General features: G+C 48.2%; 2 protein-coding genes across 7 annotated transcripts in view; one reads left to right on the forward strand and one right to left on the reverse strand.

The window, feature by feature from the left end:
* Positions 1 to 6070, reverse strand: part of SMTNL1 (smoothelin like 1) — a 12801-nt gene extending 6731 nt beyond the window's left edge. Inside the window, exons 1-3 of one of the 2 annotated variants that reach the window (XM_033203864.1) lie at positions 5947 to 6069; positions 807 to 898; positions 171 to 752 (exon numbers count right to left, since the gene is read on the reverse strand). In XM_033203864.1, coding sequence (XP_033059755.1) covers positions 171 to 752; positions 807 to 896 — 672 coding nt within the window. In that variant the 5' untranslated portion in view covers positions 897 to 898; positions 5947 to 6069. Of the gene's footprint in view, positions 1 to 170; positions 899 to 5946 lie in introns of both variants that reach the window. The other variant, XM_033203863.1, reaches the window with a different exon arrangement.
* A 4173-nt stretch (positions 6071 to 10243) lies between these two features.
* TIMM10 (translocase of inner mitochondrial membrane 10) lies at positions 10244 to 13063 on the forward strand. 5 transcript variants are annotated; one of them, XM_033205943.1, is made up of 4 exons: positions 10244 to 10898; positions 11018 to 11211; positions 11320 to 11429; positions 12631 to 13063. In XM_033205943.1, exons 3-4 carry the CDS (start codon positions 11359 to 11361, stop codon positions 12830 to 12832), a joined length of 273 nt encoding a protein of 90 aa, XP_033061834.1. In that variant the 5' UTR covers positions 10244 to 10898; positions 11018 to 11211; positions 11320 to 11358; the 3' UTR covers positions 12833 to 13063. The 5 variants fall into 5 exon arrangements, with proteins under 5 accessions (XP_033061834.1, XP_033061833.1, XP_033061832.1 ...); XM_033205942.1 differs by lacking the exon at positions 11018 to 11211 and having other exon boundaries at positions 11255 to 11429; XM_033205941.1 differs by lacking the exon at positions 11018 to 11211 and having other exon boundaries at positions 11314 to 11429.
* Positions 13064 to 13794: the final 731 nt, after the last annotated feature.

The raw sequence follows: 13794 nt of genomic DNA on the forward strand, positions 1-13794 counted from the left end.
AAGGCAGTCTGGGACTACGGTGCTGCACCCCTTGTCCCCCCTCCCCCGCCCTGGGCTCTGGAAATCATCGGGAGGAAGACCAGACTTTGCCAACCGACTGAAGCAGAGGGGACTTGTTTCCAGGAGCAGGAGATGACAGAGCCTCCTTCCCCCTTTCCTGCCTCACTCACTGCCTCCTCCGCCTCCTCCACCTCCTCCTTTGCATCAGCCTCCTTTGTTGTATCATGTTTGGCCTCCTCTTTCCCATCGGACTCCTTGGGTTCAGCCTTAGCCTCATCCTCCACAACAGCCTTCTTCTGCGATTCAGCCTTGGCCTCTTCGTCAGTAGCCTTCTCCTTGGGTTCAGTGCTGCGCTCCTCCCTCTGGCCTGTCTCCTCCTGAGAGGCTGTCTTGGCCTCCTCCTCCTCAACAGTTGCCTTAGGTTCAGGCTTTTCTCTGTTGTTGGCATCGGCTTTCTGCCCAGATTCAGGTTTGGCCTCTTTCTCCTCCGCCTTCTGCTTCTCAGAGGCCAGCACGCTCTCCTCCTTTTCCTCAGCCTCCTTGAGTTCGGATTTGGTCTCTTCTTTCCTGCCAGTCATCTCCTGAGAAGCCGCAGTGGTCTCTTCCTTCTCACCGTTCTCCTCTTTAAGTTCAGCCTCAGCGTCCTCTTTCCCACCAGCCTCCCTCTGAGATTCCACCTTGACCTCATCTAATCCATTGAGTTCCGCTGAAATGCCATCCTCAGCTGGTGCCTTTTCCTGCTTTCCTGCCTCGGCAGGAGGCCCCTCATTGATGGCCTTTCCAGCTGTGCCTTTGGTCTCCTCTGCAGGGGCTCCACCTCCTGACATCTCAGGGTTGTCTACAACTGGGGAGACGGTGTTCCCATCCTCAGAGGGCTTCCCTTCCTTCTGCTCCATCTCTGGAAAGAGAAGACAAACAGACCTGGTCATGCCCCATGCCAGCATGAGGTGAAGACCCCCTCCTCAGAGAGCTCTGGTCTGGGAGTCAGGAAGTCCGTGGTTCAGTCTTGGCTCCTACTTGGATATGAGACCCAGGCATGAAGGACAGAGAAGTGCTTGCCCAAAGCTGGGATGGTTGGGCTACATTGACATGATGTTGGATGGTGTTCACCTGATGCCCCTCTGTAGGTTCTGGCTTTGGCTTTAAAGAACATTGAATTACATAATGCCTTTTCAGTCATGTTGCCTCTTTTTGATGAAGCCACTGAGGTGGTCACAATTTTATTGTATTATTTATTTTTTGAGAGGGAGTCTTGCTCTGTCATCCAGGCTGGAGTACAGGAGTACAATCTCAGGTCACTGCAACCTCTGCCTCCTGGGGTCAGGTGATCCTCCAACCTCAGCCTGCCAAGTAGCTGGGACTACAGGTGCTCACCACCACACTTGGCTAATTTTTGTATTTTTTTGTAGAGACGGGGTTTTGCCATGTTGCCCAGGCTGGTCTCGAACTCCTGAGCTCAAGCGATCTACCTGCCTCGGCCTCCCAAGGTTCTGGGATTACAGGCATGAGCAGCGCCTGGTCACAATTTTATACTGGCATCCTAGAACACCTGTGGAACAATTGCTACTCTCCCCTGAGAGCCTAGGCAAGCAGAAGTATCTAGATAGAATTGAATAACACCATTTTGTTTCCATTGTATTTATTTTTACAGTTACTTTCTATTTCTGGTAAGTGATATTGAGTTTCCATTTCCAACAGTGATACAGTGTCTTTCAAAAATACATTTACTGAATTTAAAAATAAGTTGATTCAAAGGAAGTCATTCAGGAAACTGGAATATAGATGGTGCAGATGTAGCAAAATCATAAAGGTGGTATATAAAAATGGCTGAAATTTAGGAACCCCAGGGGTTCTGGGCTCTGGAGCCTTGCCAGCTCTGCCAGCCTATGGTTTTCGGAAAAGGTGGACCTGGGCAAAGAAATGTTTCCTTGAGTGAAGAATGAAGCTGTACTCTCCCTGGCCTCTGCTTGGCAACCTGACCCTCCTACTGCCCCCAGAAAGCATGGGGGTAGATCATGACATCTTAACTCGGAGTTTCCTATTTAAGTACTGTATATACTGGAGGATCTACAAAACAGGTGTGTAGGGGCCTCGGGTTAGCTCCTTCATGCCCCTGCCCTTCTTGGGGGGTGTAGTTACAAAGAAAACAATCCCCAAATAGGGCTCAGGGCATGACTCAGGCGGTAAGAAAAGTGGACACTCCTGTCACGCACTAAAAATACCCCTTGCCCTTGGCAGTACCATCTTTCTCAGTGATAGTACCGAGGGCACCTGGGTAAATGGGCAGAGGACAGGAGGCAAGAAGACGGACAGGGCTCTGTTCCCACTACCCACTTGGGTCTTACCTAGAGTCCTGGGGTTCCTGAATTCGATGCCCTCACTGTTTCCTAAAAGTAGGCTGGGATTTGTAAAGATGCTCACACTGTCCTATGACTCCTGCTAGAGCCCCCTTCCTGGTTCAGTGGCTCCAGCAATGTCTTAAAGTAAGAGAGAAGATGACACCAGGCATGGTGGCTCACGCCTGTAATCTCAGCACTTTGGGAGCCCGCGGCAGGCAGATTACAAGGTCAGGAGTTCGAGACCAGCCTGGCCAATATGGTGAAACCCCATCTCTACTAAAAATACAAAAATTAGCTGGGTGTGGTGACGGACGCCTGTAATCCTGGCTACTTGGGAGGCTGAGGCAGGAGAATCGCTTGAACTTGGGAGGCGGAGGTTGCAGTGAGCCGAGTTCGCGTCACCGCATTCCTGCCTGGGTGACAGAGCGAGACTCTGTCTAAAGAAAAAAAAGAGGGAAGTTGAGCCAGGGCGATGGATGTACATCAGCAGATATGCTGGGAGCCGGGAAGTTGTGGAACTGGCTGTGACCTGCATCTTCCAGTCCTGACTGAGACCTGAGCAAGTCCTTTTCCCTCTCTGGGCCTCAGTTTCAACTGACAATGATGGGGTTCATTTGGGTCAGGTTCTCCCCACTGTGTTCCGTGGAAAACTAGGGTCTCCCGTGACATGGAGAGGGTTTTCTGTGGGGTTGGGAGAAAGAGTATTCTCTGGCTAAGGTTGCTCCACAGAAAAGCCTACTCTTTACCCTCTTAGAGATACACCGTTTCAGCCAGGCGCAGTAGCTCACGCCTGTAATGTTAGCATTTTGGGCTGCCGAGGTGGGAGGAGTACTTAAGCCCAAGAGTTCAAGACCAGCCTAGGCAACATACGAAATTCTGTCTCTATAGTAAAGAAAATAAAATTAAACAAAATAAAACAAAAACAGATACACAACTTCATTAGCAATTAAGTAGATTTTAGAAACCAGATAGTCAAGAAACCTTAACCTTGCTTATATTTCATTTAACTCACTTTTCTCCAAACCTATTTGACCATGACTTTTTTCCCCCTCCCTTTGTTTTCTTTTCTTTTTGCTTTGTTTTTCCTGAGGAGCATCTACTGCCATCTCTAGCAGCAGAAGAAAGCATGGCAAATGCTGGTCTAACACAATCCGTTCCCCTCCTGCTCTCTGCTCTTGTTTGGAAGGTGACATGGACTAGTGGTGAAAATCATTGATTCTTGTGTCTTCCTGTGACGGGATCCCAGCTGCCATGGGTTACTAATTGTGTTAACCTTGAGCAAGCTATCCATCCTCTCTGTGTTTTGATTTCTGCAGATAACAGTAGATCCCATCCCATAGGGATGGTGGAGGATTAAGGAAGCCCATGCTTAGAAAATATTTGGAGGATTAAGGAAGCCCATGCTTAGAAAATATTTGGAGGATTAAGGCAGCCCGTTCTTGGAAAACATTTGGAGCCAGGCGTGGTGGCACATGCCTGTGGTCCAGCTAATTGGGAGGCTGAGGCAGGAGGATCACCTGAGGCCAGAAGGTCAAGCCTGCAGTGCACTATAATGATGCCTGTGAATAGCCACTACACTCCGGCCTGGGCAACAAAGTGAGACCTCAGCTCTTAAGAAAACAAAACAAAACAGGATTCGGAGGCATGCTTGGCATGAATGAGTACTCAGCACCCATCATCTCGTATGGTGTAGGTTGGCTGTGACCAGCCCTGGACCAGGGCAAGGTCCTGACCCAGCCTCGAGGGCATTTATCAGTGAGTCAAGGCTGAGAGACCTGAATGCCAGTAGGATGATAACAAGCCCTTTTTATACCACGAAGTGTGACACTATTTGGCTAAGACATAGGTAAGTGCTCCAGTGCTTTTTTTTTTTTTTTTAAGAGACAGGGTCTTACTCTGCTGCCCAGGCTGGAGTGCAGTGGTTCAATCATAGCTCCCTGTGACCTCGACCCCCTGGACTCAAGGAATCTTCCCACCTCAGCCTCCCGAGGAGCTGTGACCACAGGTGTGCGTCATCACACCTGGCTAATTTTTTTTTTTTTTTTTATAGAGATGGGGTCTCACTATGTTTCCCAGGCTGGTCTCAAACTCTTGGCCTCAAGCGATCCTCCTGCCTCGGCCTCCTAAAGTGCTGGGTTTATAGGCATGAGCCACTGAGCCTGGCAGCTCTAACCATCTTTCCTTCTGTCTACATGCTGCATACTTAGGGTGGTAGAGGGGAAGGGTAGATGCACACACATGCACACACATATGCACACACACCTCGGCTATCCTGCATGTTTATCACCTCAGCTTTCCACCCTCCAGGCTTGTCACAAATAGAAAAGCAGTGAAGATGCTCAGAGTGCTGAGAAATCAGGACGCCACCACCCAACCCCAGCATTCATAGCCCTACTGTAGTTTACATCTTACGCTGCAGAGCCCCTGCTTTCTCTTGGTCGTTTCTTGCTGTGATCCTTCAGAATAGGTTATTGGGCCCATTAGGGAGCCAATAGGAATTTGATGCTCAGGGAATTGAAGTCCCGTGGCTAAAGTTATAGGACCAATGGCCTGGCCCTATCTAGAATCCAAGTGTCCCAACTTCCACTCCAGAGCTCACACCAAATATATGCTCCCACTAGCTCCTCAGCCCAGTGTCCCTCCAAAGGCCCCGGCCCAGAGTTGGGGCACCCCACCAGTTGGGAAGGGCAATCAGATTCAGCGGAGGAGTTTCTCTCTCTTTCTTCTAGGTGCACAGTAGGCCCTTCATGAAAGTTTCTCCGCCCCTCCTATCTTTCTCTACTTTCCTTCCTCCTTCCTTCCCCAGGAAGCCTCCAGACCATCCCTGTTTTGTGTCCAAAGCAGCAGTGCAGATATCTCCCCTCCCTCTCTCTTCCTGTTTCTTCTGGCAGACCAGGAGGAAAGGGACCCAGGAGCCCAAGAACCAAGCCCCCAGTAGAATAAACGCTGGATGTTCTGTGATGTGTCCGCCACCCACTGCAGCCTCTTCTGTCATCTCGTTGTCCTAAGGCTTCCACCTTCCCCACTCAGCCAGGGGCCCTCCCTTGGAGAGGCCGATCTCAATTGCTTAGTCTAGGAGTGCCCAATCTTTTGGCTTCCCTAGACCACACTGGTAGAAGTAGAAGTGTCTTGGGCCACATGTAAAATACGTTAACACTAATGATAGCGGATGAGCTAAAACAAAAATTGCAAAAAAAAAAAAAAAAAAAAAACAAAAATCTCATAATGTTTTAAGACAGTTTAGGAATTCATATTGGGCCACATTCAAAGCCATCCTGGGCTGCAGGTAGCCCATGGGCTGGACCGGCTTGGCTTAGACAGTCTACCCCCCAACCCAGCTTGACTCTCCAGACTCCCAAGGTCCCCTCCCCTGCTCTGAGGCCTCCTCATGGATGGTCACTGGCAGTCTGCTCTGTAGGTGCTCTGGTGCAGGGCTGAGACCCTTGGTATCTAAAGAGAGTAGATATCGTGGTGGAGAGAATTAGAAAGGAGCCTGGATTTCTCCAGCTGGGAGGCCCTCCTGGGAGGCTCTGGCCCTTGAAAGGTGGGAGTGAGAATTGGCAGATGGGGGAGGGGCCCTTAGAAAGAGGCCCAGGGCTTCTCCTACCTGTGGGGCTTCTGCTTGTGGCTCAGGAGCTGTCTTTCTTCCAGCTGAGCGGCCTCACTCCTAGGCTGCCTTTAAGCCCCAGTGGCCTCTAGCCCCTAGCTCTTTGGTCCCGCCTCCCCCCTTCCTCTCCCTCTTCCACCCCACCCCACCCCCACTTCAAGAGGCTTGGGCTGCCTGAAGAGCATTGTTTACTGGCCTGTTGGTACAACACTTTCCCTTAGACTGGGAGGCTCGGATTTCCCGTGGAAGATCTGACAGGTGGCACCTTTCAATCACGGCACGTCCCTCCCGCCCTGAGCCTGGCAGCATCCGTCCTGTGGTCACCTTTCTTCCCTATGTACTCTCCTAACCATAGGGACCTTGACAACCATCTTCAGGACCCATTTGGAACATGGCCCTGGCCTCCGCTGCTCAGCCAGAGCCCATGCCAGGCCTCCTGTGCTCTCTTCACACCCGCCCCTGCCACGTTCCTTACATAGGCCCTTTCCCTCGTCCTCAGACAAAAGCAGCTGCTTAAGGCTGGGCTAAGGAGGGGATGAGTGGGGCAGCTGCCAACACAGGGGATGTGTCTCGGGGCTCACAGCTGACTGAGAGATTTGGAGGGGGAGGGGCAGAGAGAGCAAAAGTGATGGGACAAGCTGACAGATCACTGGATGGAGCCTGGAAAATACAAAACTCCTGAGTTCTATTTTGAGCTGAAGTGACAGGTACACATTAGGCTCCGAACACATTTTTATACTAAGAAAAAATTGAGTATTTTAGCACATTTTGCTAAGAAAAAAACAAAACAAGCCTGGGCTCGGTGGCTCATGCCAGTAATTCCAGCACTTTGGGCGGCCGAGGCAGGTGGATCACTTGCGGCCGAGGCGAGTGGATCACTTGAAGCCAGGAGTTCAAGAACAGCATGGCCAACAGGGTGAAACTCTGTCTCTACTAAAAATACAAAAATTAGCCAGGCGTGGTGGCGCATGCCTGTAATCTCAGCTATTTGGGAGGCTGAGGCACAAGAATCACTTGAACCTGGGAGGCAGAGGTTGCAGCAAGTCACACTGCACTCCAGCCTGGGTGACTGAGACTCCATCTCAAAAAAAAGACTTCACTTTCTCTGTGTGTTTTATGATCTAAGAAAGGCACTGCTTTTGGAGAATGGGCGCAGGGGACACTCTTACTACTACGAAGCTTGGGACCCCCCAGTCCTCCTACCGAAGCCCCACCACTGGGCCACAGTGGCCTCCTTCCTATTCCTTAAATAAATCCATCCCTTTTCAGACTCAGGACCGGTTTTCCTTCTACTCTTTGTAAGACTGGCTCCCTCTCACTCTTCTGGACTCAGCTGAAATTTCATTCCCTCAGAGAGGTTTTCCATGACCTTCAATTCCTCTCCATCATTTCAGCTATTTTTATTGTCCTCATAATACTGTTTGTATTGTCCTCATAATACTAAATCTAAAATTACCTTATTCATTTCCTTATTATCTGTCTCTCTCACTAGGCTTTAAGCTCCATGAGGGCAGGGATTTTATCTACCATGCTCGTGGCTGTATGCCCAGAGCCTAGCAGAATTGCCTGGCTCATAGTAGGTACTTGATAAATACATATTGAAGGAAATAACTAATTAAGAGAAATATGACAGGAACTTGGAGGTCTTGCCCGGATGATCTGAAAGAGAGATCTTTTTGTGCATCTGCGTTTGGGTACTAGTGATTAAATAGTTCAATATGAATGGTTGCCAGCTGGCTCTAGTAATACTTGAAACCCGGCTGGGATTATAGGCATGGGCCACCACGCCCAGCGTATTTTGTTCTTTTCAATATTTAATGACAGTAGGACAAGAGAAATGAATTTAAACAAAAAACCAGTAAGCCAGAGAGAGATGTAGAAGAACTCACCAGTCTTGGGCAGATACACTCTGGATGGGTGCTGTTTTGAGAAAAAAGTGAAGAAGCATAGATAGAAGTGGGGAGAGCAGTCAGGAGATAAACTCAATGACCCTGGTGCAGGATGGTGGTGGCTTGGACCACAATGTCAGCCATGGAGGTGAGAAGAAGTGATGGGAAACAGTAATAGTGCAGACAGTGATTTGTTTTCTTTTTTGTAGTGATTTTTAAAACTTTTTATTTAGAAATAATTATAGGTTCACAGGAAGTTGCATTAATAGTACAGAGAGGTCCTGTACACCCTTTAGCAACTTCCACTAAAGGTTAAATCTCACATAACTATATTCAATATCAAAGCCAGGTAATTAACATTGGTATAATGTGTGTGTGTAGTAGTTCTATGACTTTTTTTTTTTTTTTTTTTTTGAGACAGAGTCTCACTCTGTCGCCTGGGCTGGAGTGCAGTGGCACAATCTCGGCTCACTGCAGCCTCCACCTCCCAGGTTCAAGCGATTCTCCTGCCTCAGCCTCCCAAGTCACTGGGGTTACAGTTGCCTGCCACTACACCCAGCTAATTTTTTGTATTTTTAGTAGAGATGGAGTTTCACCATGTTGGCCAGGCTGGTCTCGAATTCCTACCCTCGTGATTCGCCCGCCTCGGCCTCCCAAAGTGCTGAGATTACAGGCATGAGCCACTGCGCCCAGCCAGTTCTATGACATCTTATCACCTGTGTAGATTCTTGTAACCACCACCACAATCAGGATACAGAATTATCCAGCAACACAAAGATCTCTCTTGTGCTACCCTTTATAGGTACACTTCTATCTCCCCATCAACCCTAACACTAGGCAATCAGAAATCTCTTCTGCATCTCTATAATTTTGTGATTTTGAGAATCTTACTTAAGTGAAATCGTATGAACCTGGGAGGCAGATTTGGCTGAAATGATGGAGAGGAATTGAAGGTCATGGAAAACCTCTCTGAGTATGTAACCTTTCATAAGGTCCAGTACATATTGCAAGATTCCTCTTGTAAGAACCCATCTCCTTTTCCCACGCAGTTTCTTAACTTTCCATAACGTTGCCTATATTTTTTCTTTTTTGCAGGGGGATCAGAGTTTCACTCTTGTTTGCCCAGGCTAGAATGCAATGGTGTGATCTTGGCTCACTGTAAGCTCTGCCTCCCAGGTTCAAGCGATTCTCCTGCCTTAGCCTCCTGCTTAGCCTCCTGAGTAGCTGGGATTACAAACATCCGCCACCACACTGGGCTACTTCTTTTGTATTTTTAGTAGAGATGGGGTTTCACCATGTTGGCCAGGCTGATCTCGAACTCCTGACCTCAGGTCATCCACCTGCCTCAGCCTTCCAAAGTGCTGGGACGCCACCACACCTGACAAATGTTGACTATATTTTCAAAAGCAAACCAAGGCAAGATATGTCCATCTGTACAAGAGTATCATAGCAGCATTATTGCATAATAGGCAAAAACTGGAAACAATCCAAACATCCATCAACAGGAGAATGGATAAATGAATTGTGGCATACTCATACAATCAAACACTAGACAGCAATAAAACAGAAGGAATAACAGATGCACACAATAATATGGAGGAACTCTTACAGGTACATTGAGCTAAAGAAGTCAGGCACAAAATAGAAAATAATGTGTAATTCCATTTACATGAAGTTCAAGAACAAGGAAAACGAATTGATGGTGATAGAGGTCAGAATAGTGGTTAACTTCAAGAGGGAGTATTGATGGGGAAGGAACACGAGATGACTTTTTGGGGTGCAGGAAGTATTTTATATCTTGATCTGGGTGGTGGTTATACAAATGTATATATACACATATATATTTAATTAAGCTTGAGATTCACGTGTATTTTATGCACTTTATGAATATTATACCTCAGTCTTTAAAATTCAGGGCACAAGGTTTCACAAAGATGAGTCTTCAAAGCAGAAAGGTCAATTGTTTAAAATCAGGATGGTCTTGGACAATTAGGGAAGCGTATGATGACCACACATATCAAATGTCTAGCCCACCTTTTCCAATGGCCAATGTGCCCTTGCGTCATCAATTTACATCTTGTAAATTTATTTTACTAGGAAATTGCGTGACAAATCAAGGGACTGAGTGTTGTTTCCTTCTTTTTAGTGGGGAATGAGTGAATGGTACAGTTTGAAGAACACATTAACTCTTGAAAGTTGAAAAGTTCACCAGTATCCTCCTTCTCCCTTACCCAAGATTAGCCCCGGTGGCAGCCGAAATTGCTTTTATTAATCTCTTTGTGGCTCAGGACCTCTGACTGTTGAAGAAAACGTATTTTACACGTCTTGTCTTTCTACGAGCAGGAAGCCTATCTCGCTTATCGTTGCAACCCCAGAAGGGGCTTAGTGTGACCTACACACAGTAGTAATCGCACAACGTCCCATGGAGCACTGCTTCTCAAATTTGGCTGTACATACCAATCACCTGGGGAATTTTAAATTGTATTGATGCCTGGGTCCTACTCCCAGAGATTCTGATTTAATTGAAATGAGGTGAGTCCTGGGCACTGGGACGTTTAAAAACGTTCCGGGGATTTTAACGCGAAACAAAAACACAATCGCTGTTTGGGGGCGTTCTTCCTTCTCCACGCCTGATTTGCGCTCAGGAGTCGGCTGTCCGGAACCGGGATGAGGTTCACTGATATCTGTCGCCACGCCTCTTCCTGCAGACCAATAAACTGAAGCGGCTCTGTGACATCCCAAGGGACTTGAATTATAAACGGGCTGTAGACGCTCTGCACCCCGCCCAAGCCCCAATGGTACTTTGGCGTCCCCTCTAGCATTGACAAGTCGCCTTCCTCTTCGTCCGGCGCCGGCAGCTAACTCTCTATGATCGCCGAGTTCCCGGCGCCGTCTCGTTGGTATTTAGTTCCGGAAGCGAGTTTGAATCAGAGGAGAGGCTGGACTTCCCTCCCGGAAGTAACCCACGTGCTTCCGCTGGCGCCTTCTCGGGAGGCGGGTAACGTTATAGTTTTTGTCAGAAGTTGGGGTCTCCGTGAGCATTGTGATCCGTCCCAGGCAGTGGTGAGTGACCCATGACCTCTAAATTCAATGTGGCCCTGATTATGGCGTCGCCATTTCAGAGGTGCGGCCTTTGGGCTGCGTCCTGGGCGCCTCTGTTCAGCCTACGATCTCATTCCCAGGGCCCTGGAGGTTCAGGCTCATGGGTTAGAGCGTTCTGCCTCGGTCCTCGATCTTCTGAATAGAGGTGACCTCCAGGGACTGGGGCATCAGAGATCCGGGGCTCGATTTCCAGGCTCGCCATGGACGTCCTGTGCGACCTTGGGCGAGGCCTCAGTTTCCACATCCGTGAAATGGGGTGGTTAAGCTCACTGAGGTTAGTGGCCCGTGGTGGTCTGTGAGTCCTCTGTATCCTCTAGTCCCAGGGGTAGGAGAGTGAACGGCGGCGGTGGGTGCTGATGGTGATGTCTGCTCCCACGATTAGGAGGCCAGAAGGAGATACCTTCCACGGTGCTAGGCTGAGATGGATCCTCTCAGGGCCCAACAGCTGGCTGCGGAGCTGGAGGTGGAGATGATGGCTGATATGTACAACAGGTAAAGAGGGCTATGTGCTACCCTGTCTTGGAAAATAAGTCTTGGTCACCCATATCGAAGGTGAATGACTTACAACAAATTCCTTCCTGAATGTAGGGGAGTCTGAGGCCCATGCTTACCCTCCCCATACCCACCTCCAAGGTTGATCCTAATGTAGGTGCAGTCATTAGAATGAGTTGGGCATTTAGATGGGGATGGACCTGGGAGTGCAGGAGCCAAGCAGGAAGAGAAACTCCAGTCCAGGCTCTGGTTAGGTTCCAAGAAAAGCTGAGTATTTGCCTCTTGATAAATAGCTCATAGCCAGCCAATTTAGTAGTTAACATTTTAAAACCCTTTATTCTGTGTCAGGCTCTTGTTAATCTTCAAAATAATCCAGTGGGTTAATTTTATTAGTCCCATCTTAAAATGAGGAAATTGATGCTGCTAGAGGTTAAGTAACTTCCTTAGGGTCCACAGCTGGTGGGTAACAATGCCAGAACCAGCACCTCAGTCTGGTTCTGCAACTAGTGCTCATAACCATTTGGCACATTTGGGAACAAATCCTGGCTCCACCAGTCACCAGCAGTATACTTGGACATGTTACTTGCACTGTTTGACAATTGGTTTCCTCATTATGAAAAAGACATAATGATACCTACCTCATAGGGCATCATAAATATTAAATCTAAAAATATATGAAAGTCCTTAGCCTCAAGCCCAACACTTAGTAACAGTGAAATGTCTGCTATTTTTTATTGGCTTAAGCTCTCTTGATTAGTTGGTTTATCCTGATGGCTATAAATTAGAAGGATTGTTAAGTGTAGACTGTGAGGTCAGATGACCTGGGTTCATATCCCAGCTCTATGTGATTCTTAGAAAATTACTGAGCTTCTGTTTACCTTAATTTTCTCATCTGTAAAATGGGGATAAGTATCTCTTGGGGTTATTGTAAGCATTGCATAACAGAATGCAGGTAAAGCACTTAGCATGATGCCTGGCACATAGCCAGTCCTTAACAAATTGTTTCTACTTAATTAGTCATATACATGGGCTCAGGCAAGTTTCCTACTTACAAGGACCTTCCAGTGGTTGAGGTATAAACTAAGAATTTACACTGCTTTCTTGGGGAAGGTGAAATCAATATAGCAGGGCTGGAATGGTTGAGGGTTCCTGGGATGTCACAGGATGCTGCTGACATGACCTTGCCCCTCCCTCCCTCCAGAATGACCAGTGCCTGCCACCGGAAGTGTGTGCCTCCTCACTACAAGGAAGCAGAGCTCTCCAAGGGCGAGTCTGTGTGCCTGGACCGATGTGTCTCTAAGTACTTGGACATCCATGAACGAATGGGCAAAAAGTTGACAGAGTTGTCTATGCAGGATGAAGAGCTGATGAAGAGGGTGCAGCAGAGCTCTGGGCCCGCATGAGGTCCGTGTCAGTATACACCCTGGGGTACACCCCACCCCTTCCCACTTTAATAAAAGTGTTCTCTGTTGGGTGTCATCTGTGAAGACTGCCAGGGCTAAGCTCTCTGTTGCGAGTCTTCAAGATCCTGGAGTGGTAGCGCTCTCTCCTGGTGAAGGAGTATTTGTCACACTGGAATGTGACTGTGTGTGTATGTATGTATATATATATTAAAACAAGTTTGTTGACACCTATTATGTACAAAGCAGTGTGCGTGGCATTTGAGAGTAAAGAAAACAGACACAGCCCCTACCAGCAGAGGGAGACTAGTGTAGTGTTTAAGAGTAAGACAGGCCAGTCACAGTGGCTCACACCTGTAATCCCAGCACTTTGGGAGGCTGAAGTGGGTGGATCACTTGAGGTCAGGAGTTCAAGACCAGCCTGGCCAACATGGCAAAACCCCGTCTCTACTAAAAATACAAAAATTAGCTGGGTGTAGTGGCGGGTGCTTGTAATCCCAGCTACTCAGGAAGCTGAGGCAGGAGAATCGCTTGAACCCAGGAGGCGGAGGTTGCATAAGCCGGGATTGTGCCACTGTACTCCAGCCTGGGTGACAGCGAGACTCCATCTCAAAAAAAAAGTAAGACAGCTTAGGTATGCCTGCTGTCTGCCGCTTTTTGTGTGGCCCTGCACCTGTCACTTTTGTGTGCTTTAGCTTCCGGATCTGTTAAATAGGGTTAGCCCCCTGATTAATCCTGTTTTACAGATGAGGAAGCTGAGGATTTAAGAAGTAAGTTGCGGGCCGGGCGCCGTGGCTCAAGCCTGTAATCCCAGCACTTTGGGAGGCCGAGATGGGCGGATCACAAGGTCAGGAGATCGAGACCATCCTGGCTAACACAGTGAAACCCCGTCTCTACTAAAAAATACAAAAAACTAGCCGGGCGAGGTGGCGGGCGCCTATAGTCCCAGCTACTCGGGAGGCTGA

The sequence above is a fragment of the Trachypithecus francoisi genome, unplaced genomic scaffold (genome assembly GCF_009764315.1).
Source record: "Trachypithecus francoisi isolate TF-2019V2 unplaced genomic scaffold, Tfra_2.0 Lachesis_group8, whole genome shotgun sequence".
NCBI classification, from domain to species: domain Eukaryota; kingdom Metazoa; phylum Chordata; class Mammalia; order Primates; family Cercopithecidae; genus Trachypithecus; species Trachypithecus francoisi.

Bases quoted from the DNA above. Each gene is read 5' to 3' on its own strand.
- TIMM10 (XM_033205943.1), top strand. From the start codon at position 11,359: ATGGATCCTCTCAGGGCCCAACAGCTGGCTGCGGAGCTGGAGGTGGAG. The intron at 11,430-12,630 runs GTAAAGAGGGCT...CCCTCCCTCCAG, and splicing joins ATGGCTGATATGTACAACAG to AATGACCAGTGCCTGCCACC.